Source organism: Balaenoptera acutorostrata, chromosome 13 (assembly GCF_949987535.1).
Source record: "Balaenoptera acutorostrata chromosome 13, mBalAcu1.1, whole genome shotgun sequence".
In the NCBI taxonomy this organism is placed as follows: domain Eukaryota; kingdom Metazoa; phylum Chordata; class Mammalia; order Artiodactyla; family Balaenopteridae; genus Balaenoptera; species Balaenoptera acutorostrata.
The window spans coordinates 69,049,438-69,075,755 of record NC_080076.1 but is presented as its reverse complement, the minus strand read 5'-3'; the positions used below and the strand labels follow the sequence as shown (position 1 = coordinate 69,075,755).

Below are 26,318 nucleotides of genomic sequence, written 5' to 3'. Positions count from 1 at the left end.
GGGTTCTTCACAGGCCTCGTCTCATTGACCTTATGAGAATGGTACCATTATTTTATTTTTATTTTTTTAAAATAAATAAATAAATAAATTTATTTAATTAATTAATTTAATTTTTGGCTGCGTTGGGTCTTTGTTGCTGTGTGCGGGCTTTCTCTAGTTGCGGCAAGCAGGGGCTACTCTTCGTTGCGGTGCACGGGCTTCTCATTGCGGTTGCTTCTCGTTGCGGAGCATGGGCTCTAGGTGCATGGGCTTCAGTAGTTGTGGCACACGGGCTAAGTAGTTGTGGTTCGTGAGGTCCAGAGCGCAGTCTCAGTAGTTGTGGTGCACAGACTTAGTTGCTCCGCAGCATGTGGGATCTTCCCGGACCAGGGCTTGAACCCGTGTCCCCTGCATTTGGCAGGCGGATTCTTAACCACTGCACCACCGGGGAAGTCCGAGAAAGGTACCATTATTATCATCCCATTTTACAGATTAAGAAACAGCAGCCAAAAGTCACGCAGCTAAGCTGTGAGAATCTGGGCCTATCTGACTCTAGAGTTGGGCTCTATGTTGCATCTCTTAGGAAAAAATTCTCTGAATTTTATTGCTGCCATGGGGATGTTTATTTACTAGGTTAGTCATTTTGTAAAGCATCGCCTTATTTCCCGGGGCTTTTCTTTGGAATCTTTTCTCTCCCTTTAACTACACAATAGAAAGCTATCAGCTCCAGTTCATACAAAAGGGAACTGTTGCTAATGACTTATTGTAACTACTGTTCTTGAGGCATTCAGGGTTAAAATCAATACTTTCCATCTCACGGAGTTGATTTCCTAGGTATTTTATTTACTTATTTAATATTTTATTTTTATTTATTTATTTATTTGGCTGCGCCGGGTCTTAGTTGCGGCACGCAGGATCTTTTTAGTTGCGGCATGCGGGGTATTTTAGTTGTGGCATGTGGGATCTTTATTGCGGTGTGTGAACTCTTAGTTGCAGCATGTGGGATCTAGTTCCCTGACCAGGGATCCAACCTGGGCCCCATGCACTGGGAGCACGGAGTCTTAGCCACTGGACCACCAGGGAAGTCCCTCTTAGGTATTTTAGTTTTCATAAACAAATTTAATGGAGATGAGATTTTCTAAGAATCTGATATAATTGCTAATATACTTTACATTCATATAATCTCTCTTAATATATTTTACTTATTTATGATTTTGATTTATGAGAGTGTCTTTCTTGTTTGATTTTTCTACTTGAAATAGTGTCTGAAACAAATGCTTTTTTTTTTTCCCAGATTCTTTTCCCATATAGGTCATTACAGAATATTGAGTAGAGTTCTCTGTGCTACACAGTAGGTCCTTATTAGTTATCTATTTTATATACAGTAGTGTGTATATGTTAATCCCAATCTCCTAATTTATCCCTTCCCCCCACGTTTCCCCTTTGGTAACCATAAGTTTGATTTCCAGATCTGTGTGTCTGTTTCTGTTTTGGAAATAAGTTCATTTGTGTCATTTTTTTAATTAGATTCCACATATAAGTGATATCATATTATATTTGTCTTTCTCTGGTCTGTCTGACTTAGTTCACTTAGTATGATAATCTCTAGGTCCATCCATGTTGCTGCAAATGGCATTATTTCATTATTTTTTACGGCTGAGTAAAAAAATTCCATTGTATATATGTACCACATCTTTTTTTTTGTAAATCATCTTTATTGGAGTATAATTGCTTTACAATGGTGTGTTAGTTTCTGCTGTATAACAAAGTGAATCAGCTATACATATACATACATCCCCATATCTCCTCTCTCTTGCGTCTCCCTCCCACCCCTCTAGGTGGTCACAAAGCACCGAGCTGATCTCCCTGTGCGATGCCGCTGCTTCGCATTAGCTATCTATTTTACATTTGGTAGTGTATATGTGTCAGTGCTACTCTCTCACTTCGTCCCAGCTTACCCTTCCCCGCCCCACATCCTCAAGTCCATTCTCTACGTCTGCATCTTTATCCTGCCCCAGGTTCTTCAGAACCTTTTTTTTTTTTTAAGATTCCATATATATGTGTTAGCATGTGGTATTTGTTTTTCTCTTTCTGACTTACTTCACTCTGTATGACAGCCTCTGGGTCCACCCACCTCACTACAAATAACTCAATTTCGTTTCTTGTTTTTTTTTTTTTTAAAGTTTTTTTTTTTAATTTAATTTTATCTTTGGCTGTGTTGGGTCTCTGTTGCTGTGCGCGGGCTTTCTCTAGTTGTGGCGAGCGGGGGCTACTCTTGGTTGCGGTGCACGGGCTTCTCATTGCAGTGGCTTCTCTTGTTGCGGAGCACGGGCTCTAGGGCGTGCGGGCTCAGTAGTTGTGGCACGCGGGCTCAGTAGTTATGGCTCGCGGGCTCTAGAGCACAGGCTCAGTAGTTGTGGCACACGGGCTTAGTTGCTCCACGGCATGTGGGATCTTCCCGGACCAGGGCTCAAACCCGTGTCCCCTGCATTGGCAGGCGGGTTCTCAACCACTGCACCACCAGGGAAGTCCTTCGTTTCTTTTTATGGCTGAGTAATATTCCATCGTATATATGTGCCACATCTTCTTTATCCATTCATCTGTTGATGGACACTTAGGTTGCTTCCATGTCCTGGCTATTGTAAATAGAGCTGCAGTGAACATTGTGTGTACCACATCTTTATGCATTCATCTGTCAATGGACATTTAGGTTGCTTCCATGTCTTGGCTACTGTAAATAGTGCTGCAGTGAACATTGGGGTACATGTATCTTTTTGAGTTATGGTTTTCCCCAGATATATGCCCAGGAGTAGGATTGCTGGATCTTATAATGGCTCTATTTTTAGTTTTTTAAGGAACCTCCATACTCTGCTCCAAAGTGGCTGTACCAATTTACATTCCCACCAACAGTGTAGGAGGATTCCCTTTTCTCCACACCCTCTCCAGCATTTACTATTTGTAGATTTTTTGATAAGGGCCATTCTGATTGGTGTGAGGTGATATCTCATTGTAGTTTTGATTTGCATTCCTCTAATAATTAGCGATTGTGGGCACCTTTTCAATTGCCTCTTGGCCATATATATGTCTTCCTTGGAAAAGTGTTTAGGTCTTCTGCCCATTTTTTGATTTTTTTTTGTTGTTGTTTTTGATATTAAGCTGCATGAGCTGTTTGTAGATTTTGGAGATTAATCTCTTGTCGGTCACATCGTTTGCAAATATTTTCTCCCATTCTGTGGGTTGTCTTTTTGTTTTGTTTATGGTTTCCTTTGCTGTGCAAAAGTTTTTGAGTTTAATTGGGTCCCATTTGTTTATTTAATTTTTATTTCCATTACTCAAGGAGACAGATCGAAAAAGATATTGCTGCGATTTATGTCAGAGAGCGTTCTGCCTATGTTTTTCTCTAAGAGTTTTATAGTATCACGTCTTACATTTAGGTCTTTAATCCATTTTGAGTTTATTTTTGTGTATGGTGTTAAAGAATGTTCTAATTTCATTCTTTTACATGTAGCTGTCCAGTTTTCTGAGCACCATTTATTGAAGAGACTGTCTTTTTTCCATTGTAGAGTCTTGCCTCCTTTGTTGTAGATTAATTGACCATAGGTGTGTGGGTTTATTTCTGGACTTTCTATCCTGTTCCATTGATATGTATTTCTGGTTTTGTGACAGTACCATACTCTTTTTTTTTTTTTTTAATTTATTTATTTATGACTGTGTTGAGTCTTCGTTTCTGTGTGAGGGCTTTCTCCAGTTGCGGCAAGTGGGGACCACTCTTCATCGCGGTGCGCGGGCCTCTCACCATCGCGGCCTCTCTTGTTGCGGAGCACAGGCTCCAGACGCGCAGGCTCAGTCATTGTGGCTCACGGGCCCAGTTGCTCCGTGGCATGTGGGATCTTCCCAGTCCAGGGCTCGAACCCGTGTCCCCTGCATTGGCAGGCAGATTCTCAACCACTGCGCCACCAGGGAAGCCCAGTACCATACTCTTGATGGCTGTAGCTTTGTAGTATAGTCTGAAGTCAGGGAGCCTGATTCCTCCAGCTCCATTTTTCTTTCTCAAGATTGCTTTGGCTATTTGGGGTCTTTTGTGTCTCCATACAAATTTTAAAATGTTTTGTTCTAGTTCTTTGAAAAATGCCATTGGTAATTTGATAGGGATTGCATTGAATCTGTAGATTGCCTTGGGCAGAATATTCATTTTGACAATACTGATTCTTCCAATGCAGGATCATGGTATATCTTTCCATCTGTTTGTGTCATCTTCAGTTTCTTTCATCAGCATCTTAAAGTTTTCGGAGTACAGGTCTTTTGGTAGGTTTATTCCTAGGTATTTTATTCTTTTTGATGATGGTAAACGGGGTTGTTTCTTTCTCTTTCTGATCTTCTGTTATTGTATAGGAATGCAACAGATTTCTGTGTATTAATTTTTGTATCCTGTAACTTTACCAGATTCATTGATGAGCTCTAGTAGTTTTCTGGTAGCATCTTTAGGATTTTCTATGTATGGTATCATGTCATCTGCAAACAGTGACAGCTTTACTTCTTTTCCAATTTGTATTCCTTTTATTTCTTTTTCTTCTCTGATTGCCATGGCTAGGACTTCCAAAACTATGTTGAATGAAAGTGGCAAGAGTGGACATCCTTGTCTTGTTCCTGATCTTAGAGGAAATGCTTTCAGCTTTTCACCGTTGAGTATGATGTTAGCTGTAGGTTTGTCATATATGGCCTTTATTATGTTGAGGTATGTTCCCTCTATGCCCACTTTCTGGAGAGTTCTTTTTTTTTTTTATCATAAATGGGTGTTGAATTTTGTCAAAAGCTTTTTCTGCATCTATTGAGATGGTCATATGGTTTTTATTCTTCAACTTGTTGATGTGTTTCACACTGATTGATTTGCAGATATTAAAGAATCCTTGCATCCCTGGGATGAATCCCCCTTGATCATAGTGTTTGATCCTTTTAATGTATTGTTCGATTTGATTTCCTAGTATTTTGTTGAGGATTTTGCATCTATGTTCATCAGTGAAACTAGTCTGTAATTTTCTTTCTTTTTTTTTTTTTTTCTTTTGGTGATATCTTTGTCTGGTTTTGATATCAGAGTGATGGTGGCCTCATAGAGTGAGTTTGGGAATGTTACTTCCTCTGCAAGTTTGTGGAATAGTTTCAGAAGGATAGATGTTAACTCTTCTCTAAATGTTTGATAGAGTTTGCCTGTGAAGCCATCTGGTCCTGGATGGCTTTTGTTTGTTGGGAATTTTTTATTCAGTTTCAATTTCAGTACTTGTGATTGGTCTGTTCATATTTTCTATTTCTTCCTGGTTCAGTGTTGGGAGATTGTACCTTTTTAAGAATTTTTCCATTTCTTCTAGGTTGTCCATTTTATTGACATAGTTGCTTATAGTAGTCTCTTATCCTTTGTATTTATGTGGTGTCCATTGTAACTTCTTCTTTTTCATTTCTAATTTTATTGATTTGAGCCCTCTCCCTTTTTTTCTTGATAGTCTGGCTAAAGGTTTTTCAGTTTTATTTATCTTTTCAAAGAACCAGCTTTTAGTTTCATGGATCTTTTCTGTTGTTTTCTTTGTCTCTATTTAATTTAGTTCTGCTCTGATCTTTATGATTTCTTTCCTTCGGCTAACTTTGGGTTTTGTTTGTTTTTCTTTCTCTAGTTGCTTTAGGTGTAAGGTTAGGTTGTTTATTTGAGATTTTTGTTGTTTCCTGAGGTAAGATTGTATTGCTATAAACTTTCCTCTTAGGACTGCTTTTGCTGTGTCCCATAGGTTTTGGATTGTCGTGTTTTTGTTGTCATTTGTCTCTAGGTATTGTGTGATTTCCTCTCTGATTTCTTCAGTGATCCGTTGGTTGTTGAGTAGCATATTGTTCAGCCTCTATGTGTTTGTGTTTTTTACAGTTTGTTTCTTGTAGTTGATTTCTAATCTCATAGCGTTGTGGTCAGAAAAGTTGCTTGATATGATTTCAGTTTTCTTAAATTTACTGAGGCTCGCTTTGTGGCCCAGCATGTGATCAGTCCTGGAGAATGTTCCATGTGTACTTGAGAAGAATGAGTATTCTGCTCCTTTTCGATGGGATGCTCTATAAATATCAATTAAGTCCATCTTGTTTAATGTGTCATTTAAGGCCTGTGTTTCCGTATTGATTTTCTGTCTGGAAGATCTGTCCATTGATAAAAGTGGGCTGTAAAGTCGATTTCTCCTTTTATGGCTGTTAGCATTTGCCTTATCTATTGAGGTGCTCCTATGTTGGGTGCATAAATATTTATAATTGTTATATCTTCTTCTTGGATCGATCCCTTGATCGTTATGTAGTGTCCTTCCTTGTCTCTTGTAACAGTGTTTAAAGTCTCTTTTGTCTTACATGAGTATTGCTACCCCAGCTTTCTTTTGATTTCCATTTGCATGGAATACCTTTTCCCATCCCCTCACTTTCAGTCTCTATGTGTCCTTAGATTTGAAGTGGGTCTCTTGTAGACAGCATATTTATGGGTCTTGTTTTTGTATCCATTCAGCCAGTGTTTGTCTTTTGGTTGGAGTATTTAATCCATTTACAGTTAAGGTAATTATCAATATGTATGTTCTTACTGCCATTTTCTTAATTGTTTTAGGTTTGTTTTTGTAGGTCTTTTTTCTTTCCTTCTTTTGTTTCCTTGTGCTTTGATGACTATTTTTAGTGTTGTGTTTGGATTGCTTTTCCTTTTTTGTGTATCTATTGTAGTTTTTTGGTTTGCAGTTCCCATGAGGTTTTGATGTGGCAGCCTACACACACACACAAGGTTATTTTAAGCTGCTGGTCTCAATTTCAGATGCATTTCCCATTTCCTGCATTTGTACTATCCTCTTCTCATGGTTGCTGGTTTTGATATCATATTTGTGTGTGGATGATTGCTTTCCTTTACTGTATGTTTTCCTTTACCAGTGAGCTTTCCCATTCATAATTTTCTTGTTTCTGTTTGTGACCTTTTCTGCCTCGAGAAGTTCCTTTAGTATTTGTTGTAAAGCTGGTTTGGTGGTACTGAATTCTCTTAGTTTTTGCTTATCTGTAAAACTTTTGATTTCTCCATCAAATCTGAATGGGAGCCTTGCTGGGTAAAGTATTCTTTTTTTTTTAATTAATTAATTAATTTGTTTGTTTATTTGGTGGCGCTGGGTCTTAGTTGTGGCAGGCAGGCTCCTTAGTTGCAGCTTGAGGGCTCCCTAGTTGAGGCTTGCCGGCTCCTTAGTTGTGGCATGCAAAGTCTTAGTTCTGCCTGCATGTGGGATCTAGTTCCCTGACCAGGGATCAAACCCAGGCCCCCTGCATTGGGAGCGCAGAGTCTTAACCACTGCACTACCAGGGGAGTCCTGGGTAGAGTATTCTTGGTTGTAGATTTTTTTCCCTTTTGTCACTTTAAATATATCGTGCCACTCCCTTCTGGCCTGCAGAGTTTCTGCTGAAAAATCAGCTGATAACCTTATGGGGATTCCCTTGTTATTTGTTGCTTTTCCCTTGTTGCTTTTAATATTTTTTCTTTGTATTTAATTTTTGTCAGTTTGATTGATATGTGTCTCAGTGGGTTCCTCCTTGGATTTATCCTGTATGGGACTCTCTATACTTCCTGGAGTTGACTGTTTCCTTTCTTATGTTAGGGAAGTTTTTGGCTGTAATCTCTTCAAATATTTTCTCAGGCCCTTTCTCTCTCTCGTCTCCTTCTGGGACCCCTATAATGCAAGTGTTTGTGTGTTTAATGTTATCCCAGAGGTCTCTGAGACTGTCCTCATTTCCTTTCATTCTTTTTCTTTATTCTGTTCTGTGGCTGTGATTTCCACCACTCTGTCTTCCAGCTCACTTATTTGTTCTTCTGCCTCAGTTATTCTGCTATTGATCCCTTCTAGTGTATCTTTTTTATATTTATTTATTTATTTATTTATTTTGGCTGCATTGGGCCTTAGTTGCACGTGGGCTGTTCATTGTGATGTGTGGGCTTCTCTCTGCGCGGGCTTCTCTCTAGTTGTAGTGTGCAGGTTTTCTCTCTCTAGTTGTGGTGCATGGGCTCCAGAGCATGTGGGCTCTGTAGTTTGCAGCACGTGGGCTCTCTTGTTGAGGCACGCAGGTTTAGTTGCCCCGTGGCATGAGGGATCTTAGTTCCCTGACCAGGGATCAAACCTGTGTACCCTGCATTGGAAGGTGGATTCTTGACCACTGGACCATCAGGGAAGTCCCCCTTCTAGTGTATTTTTCATTTTAGTTGTTGTATCCTTCATCTGTTTGTTCTTTAAATCTTCTAGCTCTTTGTTAAACATTTCTTGTGTCTTCTCGGCCTGTGCCTCTGTTCTTTTCCTGAGATTTTGGATCATCTTTACTATTATTACTCTGAAGTCTCTTTCAGGTAGATTGCCTGTCTCTTCATTTAGTTGTTCTTGTGGGTTTTATCTTGTTCCTTCATCTGAAACATATTTCTCTGTCATCTCATTTTGTCCTTCTGTGTTTCTGGTCATCTTTCCACAGGCTGCAGGATTGTAGTTCCTCTTTATTCTGGTGTCTGTCCCCTGGTGGGTGAGGTTGGTCCAGGGACTTATGCAGGCTTCCTGGTGGGAGGGAGTGATGCCTGCCCTGTGGTGGGTGGAGCTGGGTGTTTTCCCTCTGGTGGGGAGGGCTGTGTCAAGAGGTGGCTTTAAGCTCAGTACGACTTCAGGCAGCCTCTCTGCTGACAGGTGAGGCTGTGTTCCTATCTGGCTGGTTGTTTGGACTGAGGCGTTCCAGCACTGGAGCCTGCAGGTTGTTGAGTGGGGGCAGGTCTTGGTGCCAAAATGGGGACCTCCAGGAGAGCTCACACTGACCAGTGTTCCCTGGGGCCTCTGCAACCAGTGTCCTTGCCCCCCCCAGTGAGCCATAGCTGACCCCTGCCTCCCCAGGAGACCCTCCAAGACCTGTAAGTAGGTCTAGCCCAGGTTCCTATGGAGGTACTGCTTTGTGCTGGGTCCCAGTGCACGTGAGACCTTGTGTGCGCCCTTCAGGAGTACAGTCTCTGTTTCCCCAGCCCTGTGGAACTCCTGCACTCCAGCCCCACTAGCCTTCAAAGCTAAATGCCCTGGGGGTTCCTCCTCCTGGCGCCAGACCCTCAGACTGTCTTGGAAGGCAATTTTTTTTTCCCTCAAGATTTATTTATTTATTTCATTTACTATTTATTTTTGGCTGCGTCGGGTCTTAGTTGTGGCACATGTGGGATCTTCGTTGAGGCATGCAGGATCTTTTGTTGTGGCACATGGGCTCTTTGTTGTGGCGTGTGGGCTTCTCTGTAGTTGTGGCATGTGGGTTTTCTCTCTCGTTGTGGTGCATGGGCTCTAGAGTGCTGGGCTCTGTAGTTTGCAGCATGTGGACCCTGGTTGAGGTGTGTGAGCTCAGTAGTTGTGGTGTGCGGGCTTAGTTGCCCCATGGCATGTGGGATCTTAGTTCCCTGACCAGGGGTCAAACCCACATCCCTGGATTGTGAGGTGGATTCTTTATTACTGGACCACCAGGGAAGTCCCTGGAAGGCTATTTTTAAGTGGGAATGTCCCTGTGTAGCCTGCGTGGGTTTAATATTTTTTTAGTGCAAGTGCTGCCTTTAGTATGGATGTCTGCCACCTCTTTCCTCAGTGTATGCTGGCCGTTATCCCTTTGATAGGTGGTGTGACTGATGTTGTGGTGACCAGAGCCTACACTGGCTATCAAGTGAGGCCTCCTCTTTGCTCTGTGGTTGTCACTGCCATGTCAGGGGCAGGGTCTGCTCCCTAGCTGTTGGAGTAGAAGCCCCCAGATCTGTTTCTGAGCTGTGTTTCTGATCTGCGGTGCAAGGTAGGTGGGATTGGAGCCCTCCCACTGGGAGAGAAGCCACTGAGTATTCCTCCATTGGAGCTTTCACCTGTGAATGTGCTCTGCTGTGTCACTCTTCCCCCATTGCGTGGGCTCACAAAGTACGCTGTCGTTGGCACTGGTCCCACCTTAACTGTGGGTGTGCCGGCAGTTGGCCCTGGTGACTCTCAGGCATTGTTTTCACCGGGCCACCAGCGCACATGCACTGAATCCCAGGACCGCAGTGGTGCTGCACCTGGACCTGCTGTGGGGGCAGCTCGGACTCCGGCCTGGCCCAGCCCCGCGTGTACGTGCCCACAGAGCCCTCGGCTGCTGAAGCCAGGCCTTTCAGCTGAGGGGGCGCTCGTCCACTCGGATGTTCAGCAGGAGCTGAATTTATAAAGCCGTCAGTGGAGGTGTAAATCCAGTTCACGCAGCCGCAAGAAGAGACTTCAGCTCTTCTTCCGTAGTTTCAGGGCCCCTGGGGCTCAGCTGTGGCTTCAGCCCCTCCTCTGCGTGCGGGCCACCCACGGGCATCTGCTCCCGAGGCTGCTGGAGCACATGAGCCAGGAGCCCCTCCCAGAGCCCGGGGAGGCAGGGGCTGCGCGTCGGGGAAGAGGCCGCGGTGGTGGCCCTGCGCTTCGCGTGCCTCTTAAAAAAGGCACTTCACTTCTGTGGCGGCCTGGGCTGCTTCCACCAGCATTCCTGGTTGCAGAGCTCCGCACTCCCACCCCTACAGCCTGTCTCTGCACAGCCAGCAGCAGTCCTCTCCCCGCGTCTGTTCTTTAAACCCCACTTTCGGGCACCCAGCCCCTGCCCGTCCCAGCGGACACAGGCCTCGGGCTGGGGTGCATAGGGCTGTGGCACAGACCGTCCGCCTAGTTCTCACTCTGTCCTGCCTGTCACGGACCGGTTGCTGCGTTCTCCTCTGAGCCTCCGAAGCTCCTTTTCTGTCCCAGCCGATCTCTCCGCCGGTGGCGGGACTTCCCCGGGTGCAGGGACCTCTCCTCTCCTTCAGCTCGCAGGGCCTGTCTTTTTTTTTTTTTTTTTTGTCTTTCTTTTGTCCTACCTGGTTACGCAGAGCTCTTTCTTGTCCTTTTTGGTGTCCGAGGTCCTCTGCTGGTGTTCAGCAGGTATTCTCTGAGAACTGTTCCATTTGTACATGTATTCCTGACGTATTGTGGGGAGAGCTGAGCTCCACATCCTCCTACTCTGCCATCTTGACTCAGTGTCACAAATGCTTTTTAAAGTAAGTTAATTTTTCAAAAACGTAGAAGGAAGGTGGACAGTCACATCATATTTACAATTTTTAGTCAACTCTGTTATTGGTAACTCTTAAGCCACGGAGTTGACTTGAACACATCAGGCAAAAACGTCAAACGTGATTATTGGGGCCCTTTTGATACGAGTCAATGGGTTGGTCTTTAAAATGGATCCCATGAGGTCCACTCTAAGGAGTTCTCTGGCCAGCAAAGCTGCTACAAGGGATGCCTGCAGAGAGTTCTCATGGACCCCGTGGGGCCTTGTGTTTGCCCGCAGGGCCCGCGACTACTCGGCGCCAGTCAACTTCATCAGCGCGGGGCTCAAGAAAGGGGCGGCAGAAGAGCCGGAGCTGGAAGGCTCCGACGATGAGGAGAAACCTGTGAAGCAGGATGAATTTCCTAAGGATTTCGGACCAAAGAAGTTAAAAACGGTAGCATTTTTATTGAAGGATTGTGACCTTAGTAATATCCCTGGAAGATCTCTTTGGCCCAAGCATCTGCTGGGGGAGGGGTTCAGCTGGAGGCCGGTCGTGTGGGTCTCTCCCTGTGGGGCAGGCTTCCCTGAGGGGTGATATGTGCAGTGCAGTCTTGTCTCTTTCCTGAGACACATCACAGATATGTTTGGTTTGTACAATAGGATACTTTTCATAATGCTCTGTGACTGCCAGGCCACGTTCCCATCAGCCAAGCTTGCTTTCTTAGGTTTTTCTTTCTTTTGATTTTTCTTCTTCTTTTCAGGGTGGCAATTTTAAACCCAGCCAGAAAGGTTTTGCAGGAGGCACCAAGTCTTTCATGGATTTTGGCAGCTGGGAAAGACACACAAAAGGAATTGGACAGAAGCTTCTTCAGAAGATGGGCTATGTCCCCGGAAGAGGCCTCGGGAAGAACGCGCAAGGTGCAGTACCCCCCGCTCCACGGTCTCACACGAGGGCGGCCAGGCAGAGGCTGGAGGAGCAGCTGGGGCATGCTTTGCCTTTTCTCGGCTTTTTCGCTTTTCTGACAGCACGTGACAGTTGTGCTCCAAGCCACCGCACTTTATCAGAACTCAAGTTACATAAAATACACTTACTTCAGCAGGAGGGAGAGGTCAGGGTTCAAATAGGCTGCAGGCTGATAGGCTGAAAACAGGCTTCTTTCTGGCCCGCCCAGTGTTTCTAAAAAATCAAACTGGTTGCCAGTATTTTACAATCTGAATTCTAGATTTGCTTGGCAGTGATTGGTTTAGCTGAATCTTCCTGCCCCAGGTAGCAGCCACAGCCTTATTCTGGAAGCCTTCTCCACACCCCAGCACACTTTCCTTGTTCCTGTTAATGTTTCTGGGCCCTCAAGGCATATGAGTTTGCGGTCCCTGCTCACAAAGGGGCAGGACAGGTAACTATTAGCTGTATGAAAAATCCATGGACTTGAGTGAAGATGGAAAAGGTGACCTGGAATGAGAGTGAGGGACGTTCTAATGTGGCATTTCCACAGTACTAGCTGGGAGGGGTGTGGTGGGAAGTTTGGGGTGAGGGCAGTTCTTCACTGAAATGTTGTAGTCCTGTTTGTAAAACTTTTTTACAGGAAAGACACATTTATTTCCAAGGCTTAAACATGTTATAGAACAAGTTAAGCATGGGAGACATGAAGTACTAAGTAAAATAGGTGGAGTTTCATATTAAATGGCAGCTTCCCTCAGTTTAATCAGAATTAATATATTATCTGAATTACTGCCCTTTCCGTATTAATAGGCTTCCAAATTAACAAAGTGTAGACTCTACTATGCCAGAGTTTCCAGTTATAAATGAATATTCCCATCCACTAAAAAAATGAATCCAAGTGGAAATGGAAATCTGTATTTAGGACATACATAGGGTGAAATCAGCACACTGCTCTGTGGCAGCATAAACGCACAGACACTTGCGGTCACCGGGAGCGGAACAGTGTTGTGAGGGCGGAAGTGCACTCTCCTTCCTGGGTGGTGCGTCGTCGTGAGTGAGGACCCAGGAGTGCGGTCCCCCTGAGTGGCTCACACACGTGGCAACTGCCGAGACCTGAAGTCTCTGTCTTGCTGAAATTTGTCAGGTATCATCAACCCAATCGAAGCCAAGCAGAGAAAGGGGAAGGGCGCTGTGGGGGCATACGGCTCGGAGCGCACCACTCAGCCCCTGCAAGACTTCCCCATGGCTGACTCTGAAGAAGAAGCCGAGGAGGTGAGTCAGGAGACGGGCCGGGTGCTGTCTGTGCCCCTCTCAGCTGGTGTTTGTTCATCTGCTCGCTCACTCGCTCAGCTACCGTGCGCCATTCACCGTGCTGGAGGCTGGTGTCCCACGCTGAACGGGTGTGGAGCCTGGTGGACAGGGACGCAGTAGACAAGTGACCACAGTGTGGCTGGAAAGAGCAGTAGTGCCAGGAAGTCCTGGGGAGAACATAAGGGTGGGTGTGTGGGGAAGGGGTCTCAGCATCGGTAAGGGCGGGGAGCGGGTGTCAAGCAGCGTCCTTGGCTGGGTTCAGTGTTACACAGCACGGTCCTTGGCACAGAACCTTGTGAAAGTCTCAGTGACCCCACCTGTGGTAAAAAGTGGCCCTTCCTTCTTGTGATGGACTGTATCCCTCTGATTCAGGAATTTCAGAAGGAGCTGAGCCAGTGGAGGAAAGACCCCAGCGGAAGCAAGAAGAAGCCCAAATACTCTTACAAGACAGTGGAAGAGTTGAAAGCCAAGGGCAGGATTAGCAAGAAGCTCACTGCTCCCCAGAAGGAGCTTTCTCAGGTCAAGGTACGGGGCCCGTGGATGCTTGGTCCAGGATGGGGGCTTGGAAGACACGAAGTTACCCACACACCAGAGCAGTCACCGAACATTTGCGCTTAAGGTTCCCGCTGGCCTTGCATCCTGGCTCTGCGCGTGCTGCGTCTGTGGCGTGGCGCAGCCTGTGCCCGCTCCCTGCACGCACGCCCAGGCTCATCGCCGTCCCAACCCTGTGCCAGGCGCTCCTTGTGGCATGAGAGTGCTAAATCGAACCATGTCCCCAGCTTTCTCGAGCTTGCTGTCAGTGAATTTAATGATGTTCCTGTCATTCTGTTGCTAGACCGTTAACATTTCTGGTTTGGTTTGGGGCAGGTTAGTTTGTGTATAAAGGCTTGTCTTTGTTTTACAGCTGTTAAGGATAGATTCCGTGGGAAGGTTGCACTAACTCACTTCTCGAGCAGGAGTGGGCCCTCAGGGCATCCCAGCATTGCATTTAAGATGATTACCACTGTTCTGTACAGATAGTCTCTGAGGCTTTTCCATTACTGTCCATTAGTGTCCCTAGTGGCCAGAGAACATTGGTGACAGATGTCTGTTGTAGGGGACGTAGCATAGGAGATACAGTGTGTGTATATTACGGAAAGTCGAGTGGGCCTCTCAAAGGTCAGGGTGTTGTGTATCAGGTTACTTGGGGACCTGGTGAGAAGCGCAGATGCCCAGGTCACAGCTGGAAATGTTGAGGCTGTAGATCTAGACGGGGCCTGAGGGCTCATGCTCAGTTATTTTCCCCCAGGTTATTTCTGATACGGGTGGTTCAGAGGTTACACTCTCACCTCAGGTGACGGCGAAGCTTCTGTGTCAGCACAGCCACGTTCTCGTTTCCTCAGTCGCCTTCAGACGTTGAAGTTAGCTCATTTCCTCGGTTGCCTTTGTGGCTTCTGTATGTTTCATGTTGTTTTTAAATTAAAAAAACAACTATTATTACGGAGCAGTATGCAGTACGTTTTAGACAATTAGGAAATAGAGGCAAAAATATTAGAATTACTTTCCTTTCCCATAAATGACCGGTTTTCACACCTGTGATGTACATCCTTCCAGGTGTTTTTGTCTAAATATGCATTTTTTTACCAAAATACGATATTTTGATTGTGTATGTTGTCCCATTGCCTGCTTTGATCAGTACAGCCTCTACTTTTCCATGAAAATAGACTTTCATCTCAACTAAATAGTCCACATTCATATTTCATCAGTTTTGCTAAAAAGTCTTCTCCATCCGGTTGGTCCAGAGGGACCGAGTCCAGAACCGGTTGGGCGGTTGTACCTGGTTGTTTTGTCCCTGGAGCCTCTTCCAATCTGGCACAGCCCAGGCCCCACTTTGAGAAACACCGCCCTTCTCCAGCTCTGCTGAACGGTGGGGTTTTGACACGTTCCCACGAGCGTCGTGCCTTCCCCGGGCTCAGGTGTGTGTCTAACAGGGCAGCAGTGGTGAGCATTAACCCGCGTGCCCCCTGCCGCTTCTCCAAGGTCATAGACATGACGGGCCGGGAGCAGAAGGTCTACTACAGCTACAGCCAGATGAGCCACAAGCACAGCGTCCCCGACGACGGGCTCCCGCCGCAGGCACAGCAGCCGCCCCAGCCCGGCAAGGAGGCCAGGGCCCCCGGCTTCGCGCTGCCCGAGCTGGAGCACAACCTGCAGCTGCTCATCGACCTCACGGAGCAGGAGATCATCCAGAACGACCGGCAGCTGCAGTACGAGCGAGACATGGTGGTCAACCTGTCCCACGAGCTGGAGAAGATGTCGGAGGTCCTGGAGCACGAGGAGCGGGTCATCTCCAACCTGAGCAAGGTCCTGGAGCTCGTGGAGGAGTGCGAGCGGCGCCTGCAGCCCGGCTGCGGTGACCCCCTCACCCTGGACGAGTGCGCCCGCATCTTCGAGACGCTGCAGGACAAGTACTACGAGGAGTACAGGATGTCCGACCGCGTGGACCTGGCCGTGGCCATCGTCTACCCGCTCATGAAGGACTACTTCAAGGAGTGGGACCCCCTCAAGGTGAGTGGGCGGGGAGCCCGCCGCGCTGCCTCTCCTCCGGGGCAGGCCTGGGTGCGAGACGGTCCAGGGGGCAAGGGGGCCGTCAGCCGGCTGCCTGTCAGCTGCTGTGTTTCTCCTCAGGACTGTACGTACGGCACTGAGATCATCTCCAAGTGGAAGAGCCTCCTGGAGAACGACCAGCTGTTGTCCCACGGCGGGCAGGACCTCTCGGCAGATGCCTTCCACAGGTGCTTCTCGGGGGGGGACGGGGGTACTGCCTGTGTGAGCCCTCGGCCACGTGCCGGTGCTGCTCGGTTCACCCCACACCTGTCAAGTGGCCGTTGAGGATCTGCCTGTGCTGCGTGCTGCCGTACCCTGGGAGTGAAGAGACGGCCTGTCTCCAGTGAGGGGAAAAGGCAGGTGGTAACCCAGGAAGTGGACAGATAAACCCAGGCTGCCACCTGGGTCCAGCAGTAGAGAATGACAAGGGTGCCCACCTGTGTATGCACACCTGTGGCGGGGGCACAGGCCTCTCAGGGGAGGTGACGTTGAAGCTGTGACCCAAAGCATGAGGGGCGTCGGCTGTGCAGACAGAGCTCCAGCTGGGGAAGCACACGGCGCTTGGGGGTGGGGGCGGGACCCGGCAGCAGCCCTGCCAGCGAGGCGGGTGCTACTGAGGAGACAGGCCCCGAGGCCGAGTGGGTGGCTGGGGCAGCCGGGAGAGCAGGGTCAAGGCAGGCGCACGTCTGGCCGACACATGGGCTGGTCCGATGGTTTTCTGTGACTGGATTGCCCCGCTGTTGCCATTTTCTGTCTTACCCTAGAGGTGGGTGGTGGTGTACCTCGCACACGTGGAAACCGGTCAGTGCTTTGAGCCAGCCGCCCTCTGCCTTTCTCGCATAGGCTGATATGGGAAGTCTGGATGCCATTTGTTCGAAATATTGTCACTCACTGGCAGCCGAGGAACTGTGACCCGATGGTGGACTTCCTGGATAGCTGGGTGCACATCATTCCCGTGTGGATCTTGGATAACATCCTGGACCAGCTCATCTTCCCCAAGCTGCAGAAGGAGGTGGGGCCAGGCGTGGGAAACGGTTGTTATCAGGAAGCACGGGGATTCGTTTCGCGTTTCTCTCCATCCTCTCACTGCTGTTACAATGCCCAGAATTCACCAACACAGCCACTGTTCTGTAATGTTAACTCCAGCCCTTTGCTCAGCACTTTCCCCCAAAACCCCCCCTTAATAGGGAATCCATTTACTTGGCTTCTTTAATAAAATCAGAACTGTGCCATTTCTGAGATTTAATACAAATTGCATGGGTCTGTTGGTGGGTCGGTGTCCCTGTTTGGGGAAAATGTAATGGAGACCGTGTCACCCATACACGCGCCAAGGACAGGGACCTCGGCCAGGAGAGCACGGGGGTCACTGTGTGACTTCCCCGCAGGCCGCGTGAGCTGCTGCCTTTCCCCCGCTCCTCCTGCAGGTGGAAAACTGGAACCCGCTGACAGACACCGTCCCCATCCACTCGTGGATGCACCCGTGGCTGCCCCTCACGCAGGCGCGCCTGGAGCCGCTCTACTCGCCCATCCGCAGCAAGCTGGCCAGCGCCCTGCAGAAGTGGCACCCCAGCGACTCCTCGGCCAAGCTCATCCTCCAGCCCTGGAAAGATGTCTTCACCCCCGGCTCCTGGGAGGCATTCATGGTCAAGAACATAGTGCCCAAGCTGGGTAAGGAACCGGGGAGGTGCATCCACGTCGAGCAGCGTCGGTGCCTGGTTTCTGTGTCTGGCGGTAATGATGGTGCTGCTTAAAAACATGGCCTTCAAGCTCTGAGTGCATGATATTTCTCAGTATAAGAGGTGGCATTTTGTGCACTGAGGCCGAATATAAACGTTAACCAGGCCCCTTTCTGCACTAACTGCATCAGACCCTGCCTGCCTCCTGATTGGTCCGGTTCGGGCCTTTGCTGACAGTATAGCCACAGGTATTCTGAAATTTTTGTCATACTGGATTCTAAAAATAGAGCTAAAAATAGAGCTATTTCTGGATTAGAGAAGAAAACCATTTTTAAGAATTGCCAAGAGAGCTTCAACTTGACCTTTAAAAGCAGATCGAAGGCCGACGTTGTCTGGTGACGCCGCTGCTGTGTGGCTTTGCCTTAGAGGCTGGGTTTCTCTTCCAGGGATGTGCCTCGGGGAGTTGGTCATCAACCCCCACCAGCAGCACATGGATGCTTTTTATTGGGTCATCGACTGGGAAGGGATGATCTCTGTCTCTAGCCTGGTGGGGCTTCTTGAAAAGCACTTCTTCCCCAAGTGGCTTCAGGTACGCTTTGTTTCGCTTTGTTGGGGGTGCGTTGGGGACAGGGAGGGAGTCACTTGGGTGGCAGTGCTGTGGCCACACAGGGAAGATAAACTACACGGCGAGGTAAGAATGAGGCGGGCAGGAACAGCGAGCGAGCACTTTACCACTTTACTGGACATTTGCCACGCGCCCGATGCTGTTATCACCCCCACTCCTCACAACAGCCCTGTAAGGTGGGGGCTGGTATCGCTTGTGTGGGTGGGAGGCCGAGGTGCAGTTTACACGCAGGGCACTTAGCTACCGAGCTGACCCCCTAATACCCCTGCAGGTATCATCAGCTTGTAGGAGCAGGACCCAAACAAAACAAGTGGCCCCTTTGGAAGTTTTGCTCCCATTTGTTGCCACTGTGGATGCAGGTTTCTTATTTGTTCCCTTTTGGCAGGTGCTGTGCTCCTGGCTCAGTAACAGCCCAAATTACGAGGAGATCACCAAGTGGTACCTGGGTTGGAAGTCCATGTTCTCAGACCAAGTGCTGGCGCACCCATCCGTCAAGGACAAATTTAACGAGGCACTTGATATCATGAACAGGGCGGTGTCCTCCAATGTCGGTGAGTGAGGGTTCCATTTTGTGGAGGTCCTGGGCCTGAGCTCCACGTTTCTGAGCGTGGAAATGACACAGAGTTTTCAGGTACCAGTGGGCTCGCCGTCGCCTCCAGGGCACACAGACTCTTGCCCACAAGACCCATCACGTAGTTGTTTAGCTAGCAGCCACTCCCCCACCCCCTGGGGCTGGGAGGGGGCGTTCTTCCTGAATGGACGCTCACTTAAGCTGGGTCTGGGCTCTTCGGCACGTCTGCCCGGCCGGCGCTCTGTGGCCACTAACAGCTCATGGTGTGGAGCAGGGTGACAGTCTATCTATCTAACTAACAAACACTTAAGTAGCTGCTTAACCTCTTTAGCCCGTTTTCTTTACCTGTAAAGCAGTAGGAAGGACCCACTTCCAGGTTTTTATTAAGAACCGAGGGGGACCAAGTTACTGTTCGTGGATGGTACTCAGTAGGCGGTGTCTTTGGTGTGTCAGAAGTAGGCAGCTGACTGTTCCATTTACTATCTGTTCCCAAACTACTCAGTTCTAGGGAAGTCCCTCTGCCTATATCAGTTTTGGGAGCCTACTCAGCCAGTCGTGTGTTAAGAGTGTGCTCACATCTCAAAGCAAAGGCCAATGGAGCACCTAGTCTAGCCGTGTTTCACAGAGAAGCTCAACAAGGTCAAGAGCTCATTCAAGGTCACAGAACTACAGAGTGGCAGCTGGGATTGTAATTTCCCGAGGCTTTAATTCTACTTAGCCTATTACATGAAAACGGAGTTAGAATTCATAGACACATCCTGCATTTAATGAGGCAAATATGTGTCTATGGTCTCTACTTACCCAGGTCCTTCCAGGGACAGTGGGCCATCTCTGTTCTCATACTCTAGCCATCCTTCCTCAGCCACCCTGACCCCAAGCTCCCGGAACAGTTCCCCATTTGTACCCCCATTACCACTGGGCATTTGTGGTCCTGTATTATCCCTTCATCTGTGAAGCTGAAACATCTGTTGTTTCAGCTCCCCAGATATAGTAAAGTTCTTCCAGGGCTGGGGGCCTGTATGGGTAAGTTAAATATGTAACTAGTATAGGCCATATGTCTTCAGGGTTCTAAAAGCTGCCCTGGGGCAAATGTGGGGTGAAGACTCTAGCAAGAAGGGAACAGAACAGTGGCTAATGACTGTCAAGGTTTCCGGCCCATAAGAATAAATCCCTTGCTGATGCTTTTTTATTATGTGGAATATTTAATAAACTCTGGTTGTTAGGTATTAACCAGAAATTTTTATGTGACTGCAGTCAGCTGGCCACACTTCCCCCAAGGTGCCTGATCAGCTGGTTTATTTTAAACCAGCGCGCTGAGGCACCAGGAGGCCTTAGGAGATGGCGCCTGTGGCATACCCAGCCCTAGGCCGAGTCGGCGTCTCCATCTCTGTCACGCTGGGACCTGTCCCTCACCCCCTCTCTGTATCTGCCAGGCGCCTACATGCAGCCCGGAGCACGGGAGAACATCGCCTACCTCACCCACACAGAGCGCAGGAAGGATTTCCAGTACGAGGCCATGCAGGAGCGCCGGGAGGCTGAGAACATGGCCCAGAGAGGCATCGGCGTGGCTGCCAGCTCCGTGCCCATGAACTTCAAAGACCTCATTGAGACCAAGGCTGAGGAGCACAACATCGTCTTCATGCCCGTCATCGGGAAGCGACACGAAGGGAAGCAGCTGTACACCTTCGGCCGCATCGTCATCTACATCGATCGGGGTGTGGTGTTCGTGCAGGGGGAGAAGACCTGGGTGCCCACCTCCCTGCAGAGCCTGATTGACATGGCCAAGTAGACCGCGGCACCTGCCACGGACGGACTTATGAATAAACAAACAGTATTTTAAATCACAGCCGACGTACTTCCTGCTCACTCTGAAAGGGGACTCACTGCAGTCCCTCCATGGCGAGCGCCTCTGCCGACACATCACAGCGGGTTCAGGTCAGGGGCTGAAGGATCCTCCGTCTTGTTCCTGATGATCTCGAGATCCTCACAGTCCTGGTAATCTGGTTCTTCCCGAAAGGCCCAAGTGTCCGTGGAGAGTTGTGTTAGCTTTTGTACAGGAAACCAGTGGACGGAGGTGTCATTAAATACGTCTGTGTACTGTGAGGTCTGAGGGAATGCCAGCTCCTCCACTCCTTTCGCAATCTGAGCGGGAAAATTCAGAAGTAAAACAAAACCTTGAGAGTCCCAGTAAGGCCCACCCTCCTGGGTTAGATTCCCGTTTTACTGTTCACCGCCACCTCCCACGTTTAATTCTTTTTAAAAAAATGAGTAAGGTATTTTAAGTGCTTTGTGCAATGAGTTGGAAGCCCCAAGGGCAGTGCCTACAGCAGACTAGATACTAAGAATAGAGGAAATAAGAAAAAATGAAGCGATGCACTAAAACGTCCTAGCTTTCTGGAACACAGGCCCCTCGCGAGAGCTGACAGTGCTGTAACCTCGCTGTGCCTCGGTTAGCCCCTCGGGAGCTCCCGCCGCTACAGGTGAAGGCAGAATTCTCCGGGGTAATGGAGATGTATGTATGATGTCCCACCCCAGCCCCTTCACTCAGGCAGATACCTTTGCAACATACGGATAATGTTTCTGCAGAATCCTTGTCAACAACCTAGAACAAAAATTTTAATTCTGATTAGGCGGTTTGAGAGTGGTTTCATTCATCTTAAGACACAGAAGGGCAAGGTGACTGAAATAGATCAAAAAATCTTTTAAAAATGTGGGATACAGAGTAGGTTAAATATTTAGTAGAAGGTGTGAATGCCCAAGTCACTGCCCGTTTCATCAGGGAAAAATGACAGACACCGAGGCATCGTGAAGCAGGAGGATGTTATGTAGCTGTAAGAAGAGAAATCAAATGTTTTCTCCGCATTTTAAAAAGCTGTTTCTGCCTGTCCTAAGGGAAGGGAGGAATTATTGGCAGAAAGACTCCTTAACTTGCTTCCCAGCTTGACTCAGGGCTGCCGTCTCCCAGCTCCAACCGTCTGTGCAGGTTCCCATGGAAAAGGCTTTCCATGTGTGAAATGTTTCCTGCTTGCAGGTCAGTCTGAGGAATGGGTTCACCTCAGGGCCTGGTGGCACCTCGGCGTTCCCAGGCTTACTTTTCCTCGAGTCCTCTGAAACTGTTCCCAACGATGACCATCTTGGAAAGGGCATCTATGGACCAGTTCCTCCACAGAAGGTTGTTGTAGAGCGCCGTCCCACAGTGGAGCATGTAAAAGACGGTGGGCTCGCCGTACACACTCCGTTTTCCTTCCTGGGGTACATACAACGTGCAGAGGTGTAAACACACTTCTTACAACAAGGTGAGGGAGAGGGAAGGGCAGAGTGATAGTGAGCTGTGAGTTCTCACCACCAAAAAATGAATGTAATTCTGTGTGGTGCTGAAGGATGTGTTAGCTCGCTTGCAGTCATCTTACAAAAGAAAAATGCATCAAATCAACTAGTGCACCTTCAACTCACACGTTACATGTCACCACAGGTCAATGTAGCTGGACAAATAATGAGCTGAGGAGAAGGCAAATTGAAGCATCAAATGGGAAAAAACTCCTACTACGTTCTCTTGCGGAATAGTTACATTAGTAGTGCACGTGAAATCTATAGGATTATAACGGGACTAAAAGTCAAGAAATCATGAAGTCCAGAAAGAACTCGCGTTTACTTAACAAATGCGTGTCCCATGAACGCAGAAGGTTCTGGACTAATGAAGGGGCAGCTTGGGTCCACGACAGTAGGGCAGGAGGGACAGCAGAGGTCACTGTCTCTCAGGTACTGTGTTTTCCTGAGTCACTTTCTGCAGATCCCTATCGTAACTCACAGCCCTTTTCAAACGTGCCCTGGGGGTCCAGTCACCGCCTCTTGAGAACCTCTGCTCTACGCCATCTCTGCCACCTCTCCGGCAGGAACAAGCCCCCTGGCCCTTGCTGTCTGGCGCCGGCAGGCCTAGGCCTCTCTTCTCTCCCTGCAGCTTCCCCGGCCCATGACACACTCGCCGTGGTTGCTGAGCAGCGGCTCTGCCCACGCTGCCTGCAGTCCTGGCTCTCAGCAAACTCCCGGGAGACCTTCAAATCCCAGCTCAGACCCAGGAAGCCTTCCTGGACCCCGGAACAGCACAGGTGCCCTCCGTCTCAGTTCCTAGACGTGGCTCTGCTCGTGTCCACTCATCATGCACCCGTCCACAGCCACGTGCCCTCGGGCTCCCCAGAGCTCCCTGCCTCGCACAGAGCAGGCACTCAGAGCTCGGGGTGACCTGAGCTGAACGGCAGTGTTTTAGGACCCCGCCAAAATCAGAGACTGACTCTCCTCTCAGCTGGGCCTAATTTTCACGTTTCATAATAAGCAATGCGATGGCGGTTCAGAACAGAGAGGAATAAAATGATTCTACACTCCCCAAGACAATGCCTGACGAAATGTAGAGGTATCAGCCTAGAGTCGCTCCAGCCCTTGGCTTGTGCAGTGACGTTTTTTCCAGAGGTCTCAGAAATCTTGAATCCCAGCCTTTTTAGGGGGTGCAGGGTAGGCCAAGCACTTAGCCATACCTCTCAGCCAGGCGCTATGCGTGTGACTGGGCTACGGCTTCCCTCCCCCAGGGCAGGGCACGCTCCAGCCGGAAGGACCTCATTTGAGGTATGGAGACTGTGCCCTCTTTATTCTCCTGCAGCAACAGTAAATACCAACTAAGCATAAAATTGGGACACAATTCTTAACGAGAATTTTGCCAACCTAACGTGTTTGTGCCATTGTGTGATTTTTTTCTTCTGACAGGCACAACATAGGTCCAAACAGGGTAACAGACCAGCCACATACGGACGCCCTGGGGAGGAGGCACCGCTAGTACACAGAGCCTGGCGCCCAGGGACAGGGCCCGGGGTCAGCTTGGTGAGCAGCTGCCCGGCGCTCCCTGCTCCCCTCTCTTAAGCCACGTACCTCGTTCTCACTGAGAACAACCACACCAAGGGTGCTAAGAACCGCAATTTCCAGCTGGCTAAACAGAGGGTCATACACCCAGCAGTGACTTCTGGGTATCTGCAGAGGGCAAATGAGTGGCTTAGTCAACATCTGTGTGCACAAGGCCAAGGAAGGAGACAATAAGGAAGGATACCAAAATTTACCTGGCACTTTTCCAGAAAGAGAAGCAAAAATGCGAGCTGGTTTCTAGCTATGACGCAGGTGGCGAAGTTCCCAACGCCGTAACACACACACTTCAAACGGCAGGATCCTGTGACTGGGGTCTCTTCTGGGACGGAGCCAGGGGCCACATCTGACTCACCTGGTGATGAGTCGAGATGCAGGCTTCCAATGGCTTCTGAAAGAGGCCCCACAGGGGCCTTCAGCTGTTCCAGATGTTTCCTAAGACACCTGTTGACGGTTTCTGAAAGAGCAGGCCCAGTACAGTCAGAGGGCACGCTCTGACCCTGAGAACGAAATCATCCACAGACCCAGGGAGAAGAGGCGCAGGCTTGAAAAGGCTTCAGCTCCTCAGAGAAAAGGGCTGCTGGCCTCGCTCCCGAACATGCCTGGGACAAGCCGCCACGTCCACCCAGAACTGATGGCTGTCCGGTCCCTGGCTACCCACAGCCTACAGCCGAAGGGAACGTTTCAAGCAAAAATCAGGTTTCATTCATGGGCACAGTGTCCATCTAATGCTCATGTCAACTCATTCTAATTTAATAAGAGGCAACCTGGTAAATTCAAGTTATGGTCTGAAATACCTACTTTTTTTAATAATAAAGAGCAGAGCTCTCAAAATGACACTGTAAATAACTGGGAATAAGAATATTTAATGTGTAAAAAACTAAAAGAAAAATAGGTAGGCTGGGGCTTCTAGACAGTAATGAAAAATACTCTGTCTAAATCGTTTCACAGAGTGGTGAGTTCTCTTGTCTCTCCTTCTCTCATACTGGTACTGAATTTAGCAGAACAAATCTGTACGTAGAACAAAACAAAAAGCAAACAGCCCTATATTCCCATAATAAGATACCAGTTTTGACTTATCAGCAAAGATACCTTTAAATAAGACCCAGGCTAGGAAAGGTTGCACGAAAAGCTGGCTCTTTTCCATCCATGCTGGTCAAAGAATCAGTAAAAGCTTTTTTTCGAAAACAACTTGACAGTGGATATCAAGTTGATCACTTCCACCTCTGGGAATATATGCTAAGAATATTACCCTAAATTTGGTAAAAGCTTTATGCATAAGGGTACTCATTGAAAAACTACGTATATTGGGACTTCCCTGGTGGCCCAGTGGTTGACTCTGTGCTTCCACCGCAGGGGGCAGGGGTTTGATCCCTGGTTGGGGAACTGAGATCCCACACGCTGCATGGTGCAGCTAAAAAATTTTTTTAATTAAAAAAAAATTTTTAAGTTTTGATTACTGTTTAAAAAAAAGAAAAATTATGTACAATAAATTTAAAAAACAACAACAACAAAAAAGGAAACAAACTAAGTGTCCCTCAATAAAAATTACAACTATGGTATATTCACGTTGTGTATTAATATTTATGTTGCCACACATTATGCTTAGGAAGAGATTACAACAGCATGGGGTGGGGTCTACAATGTAACGTCAAGGGGAAGAACAGGATAAATATAAATTTCAACAACACTGATCATGACAACTAACATTTACTGCCTCCTGTGCAGCAGGCAAGCACTGTTGTAAGCACTTTACTGAATGCCTCATTTGATATTCAAAATTACACTACAGGATATGCACATTTTCATGTCCATTCCACAGATAAAGAAACTGAGGACCAGAGTTAAGTGCCAAAAGACACACAGTTTTAAGGGGGAAGTCAGAATTAGAACCCAGCATGCACACCACTCTGTGAAGCAAAACATCATCCAATGAGAGGTGGATTCCGTGCTTTGCCCACATCCAGGCCCTCCTCCCACCGTGACTGCCTCCAGCCTGAGCCAGATGGTACCCACCTAGTGCTGAACTCCAGAAATCAGAGAGAAGCAGGTCCTCCCTGTTGAGAAAAAATGGCGTGGTCATCTCTCATCCCTTTCAGGGCTGCCCTAACAGGGACCTTCCTCCTGGCCGGGATGTGGGGATGGTGGAGCACCCTCAGACGCAGAGTCCACCTGTGAGACTGGAGGAGGGTACCAGGTGAATATAGCCAGAGCCAGAGCAGAGCTGCTGGGGCTCAGAGAGGGCAGGAGAGAGGGCTTCCTGGAGGAGGCACCCAACCCCTGGGGACAGGTCTGGGTCTTGGCACACAGGTGCAGCTCCACAATTGGTGGTTAGATGCAGAGATTTAGCCTCTCTGAACTTCAGTTTCCTCATCTCTAAAATAGGGATAAGAACCGCACCCATCACAGAGGGTTACGGGAGGAGTGAAATGGGTTAACACTCAACACAGTGCCTCGTACAGAGCAGGTACTCAATAAATGGCCTTTGTTATTACAAATAACTCCAAGGTGAAAGTAAAAGAAGGGACAAAACCAAGTGTCTAGGCTTTCTTTAAAGTCAACTGTTTTCCACAAACCAGAGCAAAACACAGTCAATAGTTAATTTAAATGAAATGAATGAATTCTCCAATCAAAAGACATAGAGTTGCTAAATGGATTAAAAAA

At 48.0% G+C, this 26,318-nt stretch overlaps 2 protein-coding genes across 4 annotated transcripts in view; one reads left to right on the top strand and one right to left on the bottom strand.

Moving 5' to 3' along the window:
• The window catches only part of TFIP11 (tuftelin interacting protein 11), a 28,147-nt gene extending 2,931 nt beyond the window's left edge, over nucleotides 1–25,216 (top strand). Inside the window, exons 3-13 of the mRNA XM_007180948.2 lie at nucleotides 11,341–11,494; nucleotides 11,802–11,958; nucleotides 13,125–13,252; nucleotides 13,664–13,816; nucleotides 15,311–15,838; nucleotides 15,959–16,065; nucleotides 16,721–16,889; nucleotides 17,302–17,545; nucleotides 18,000–18,142; nucleotides 18,564–18,729; nucleotides 20,183–25,216. Of these exons, the coding sequence (XP_007181010.2) occupies nucleotides 11,341–11,494; nucleotides 11,802–11,958; nucleotides 13,125–13,252; nucleotides 13,664–13,816; nucleotides 15,311–15,838; nucleotides 15,959–16,065; nucleotides 16,721–16,889; nucleotides 17,302–17,545; nucleotides 18,000–18,142; nucleotides 18,564–18,729; nucleotides 20,183–20,538 (2,305 nt within the window). The 3' untranslated portion in view covers nucleotides 20,539–25,216. The remainder of the gene's footprint in view (nucleotides 1–11,340; nucleotides 11,495–11,801; nucleotides 11,959–13,124; nucleotides 13,253–13,663; nucleotides 13,817–15,310; nucleotides 15,839–15,958; nucleotides 16,066–16,720; nucleotides 16,890–17,301; nucleotides 17,546–17,999; nucleotides 18,143–18,563; nucleotides 18,730–20,182) is intronic.
• Nucleotides 628–26,318, bottom strand: part of SRRD (SRR1 domain containing) — a 42,057-nt gene continuing 16,366 nt past the window's right edge. The window contains exons 2-8 of one of the 3 annotated variants that reach the window (XR_009004978.1): nucleotides 25,671–25,711; nucleotides 23,852–24,111; nucleotides 23,667–23,765; nucleotides 21,842–21,996; nucleotides 21,306–21,351; nucleotides 12,491–20,891; nucleotides 628–12,327 (exon numbers count right to left, since the gene is read on the bottom strand). Coding sequence is in view for 2 of the 3 variants with exons in the window: in XM_007180958.3 (XP_007181020.2) it covers nucleotides 20,670–20,891; nucleotides 21,306–21,351; nucleotides 21,842–21,996; nucleotides 23,667–23,765; nucleotides 23,852–24,111; nucleotides 25,671–25,711 (823 nt within the window). In the remaining variant the exon portion in view is untranslated. Of the gene's footprint in view, nucleotides 20,892–21,305; nucleotides 21,352–21,841; nucleotides 21,997–23,666; nucleotides 23,766–23,851; nucleotides 24,112–25,670; nucleotides 25,712–26,318 lie in introns of all 3 variants that reach the window. The other 2 variants (XM_007180958.3, XM_057526092.1) reach the window with 2 other exon arrangements.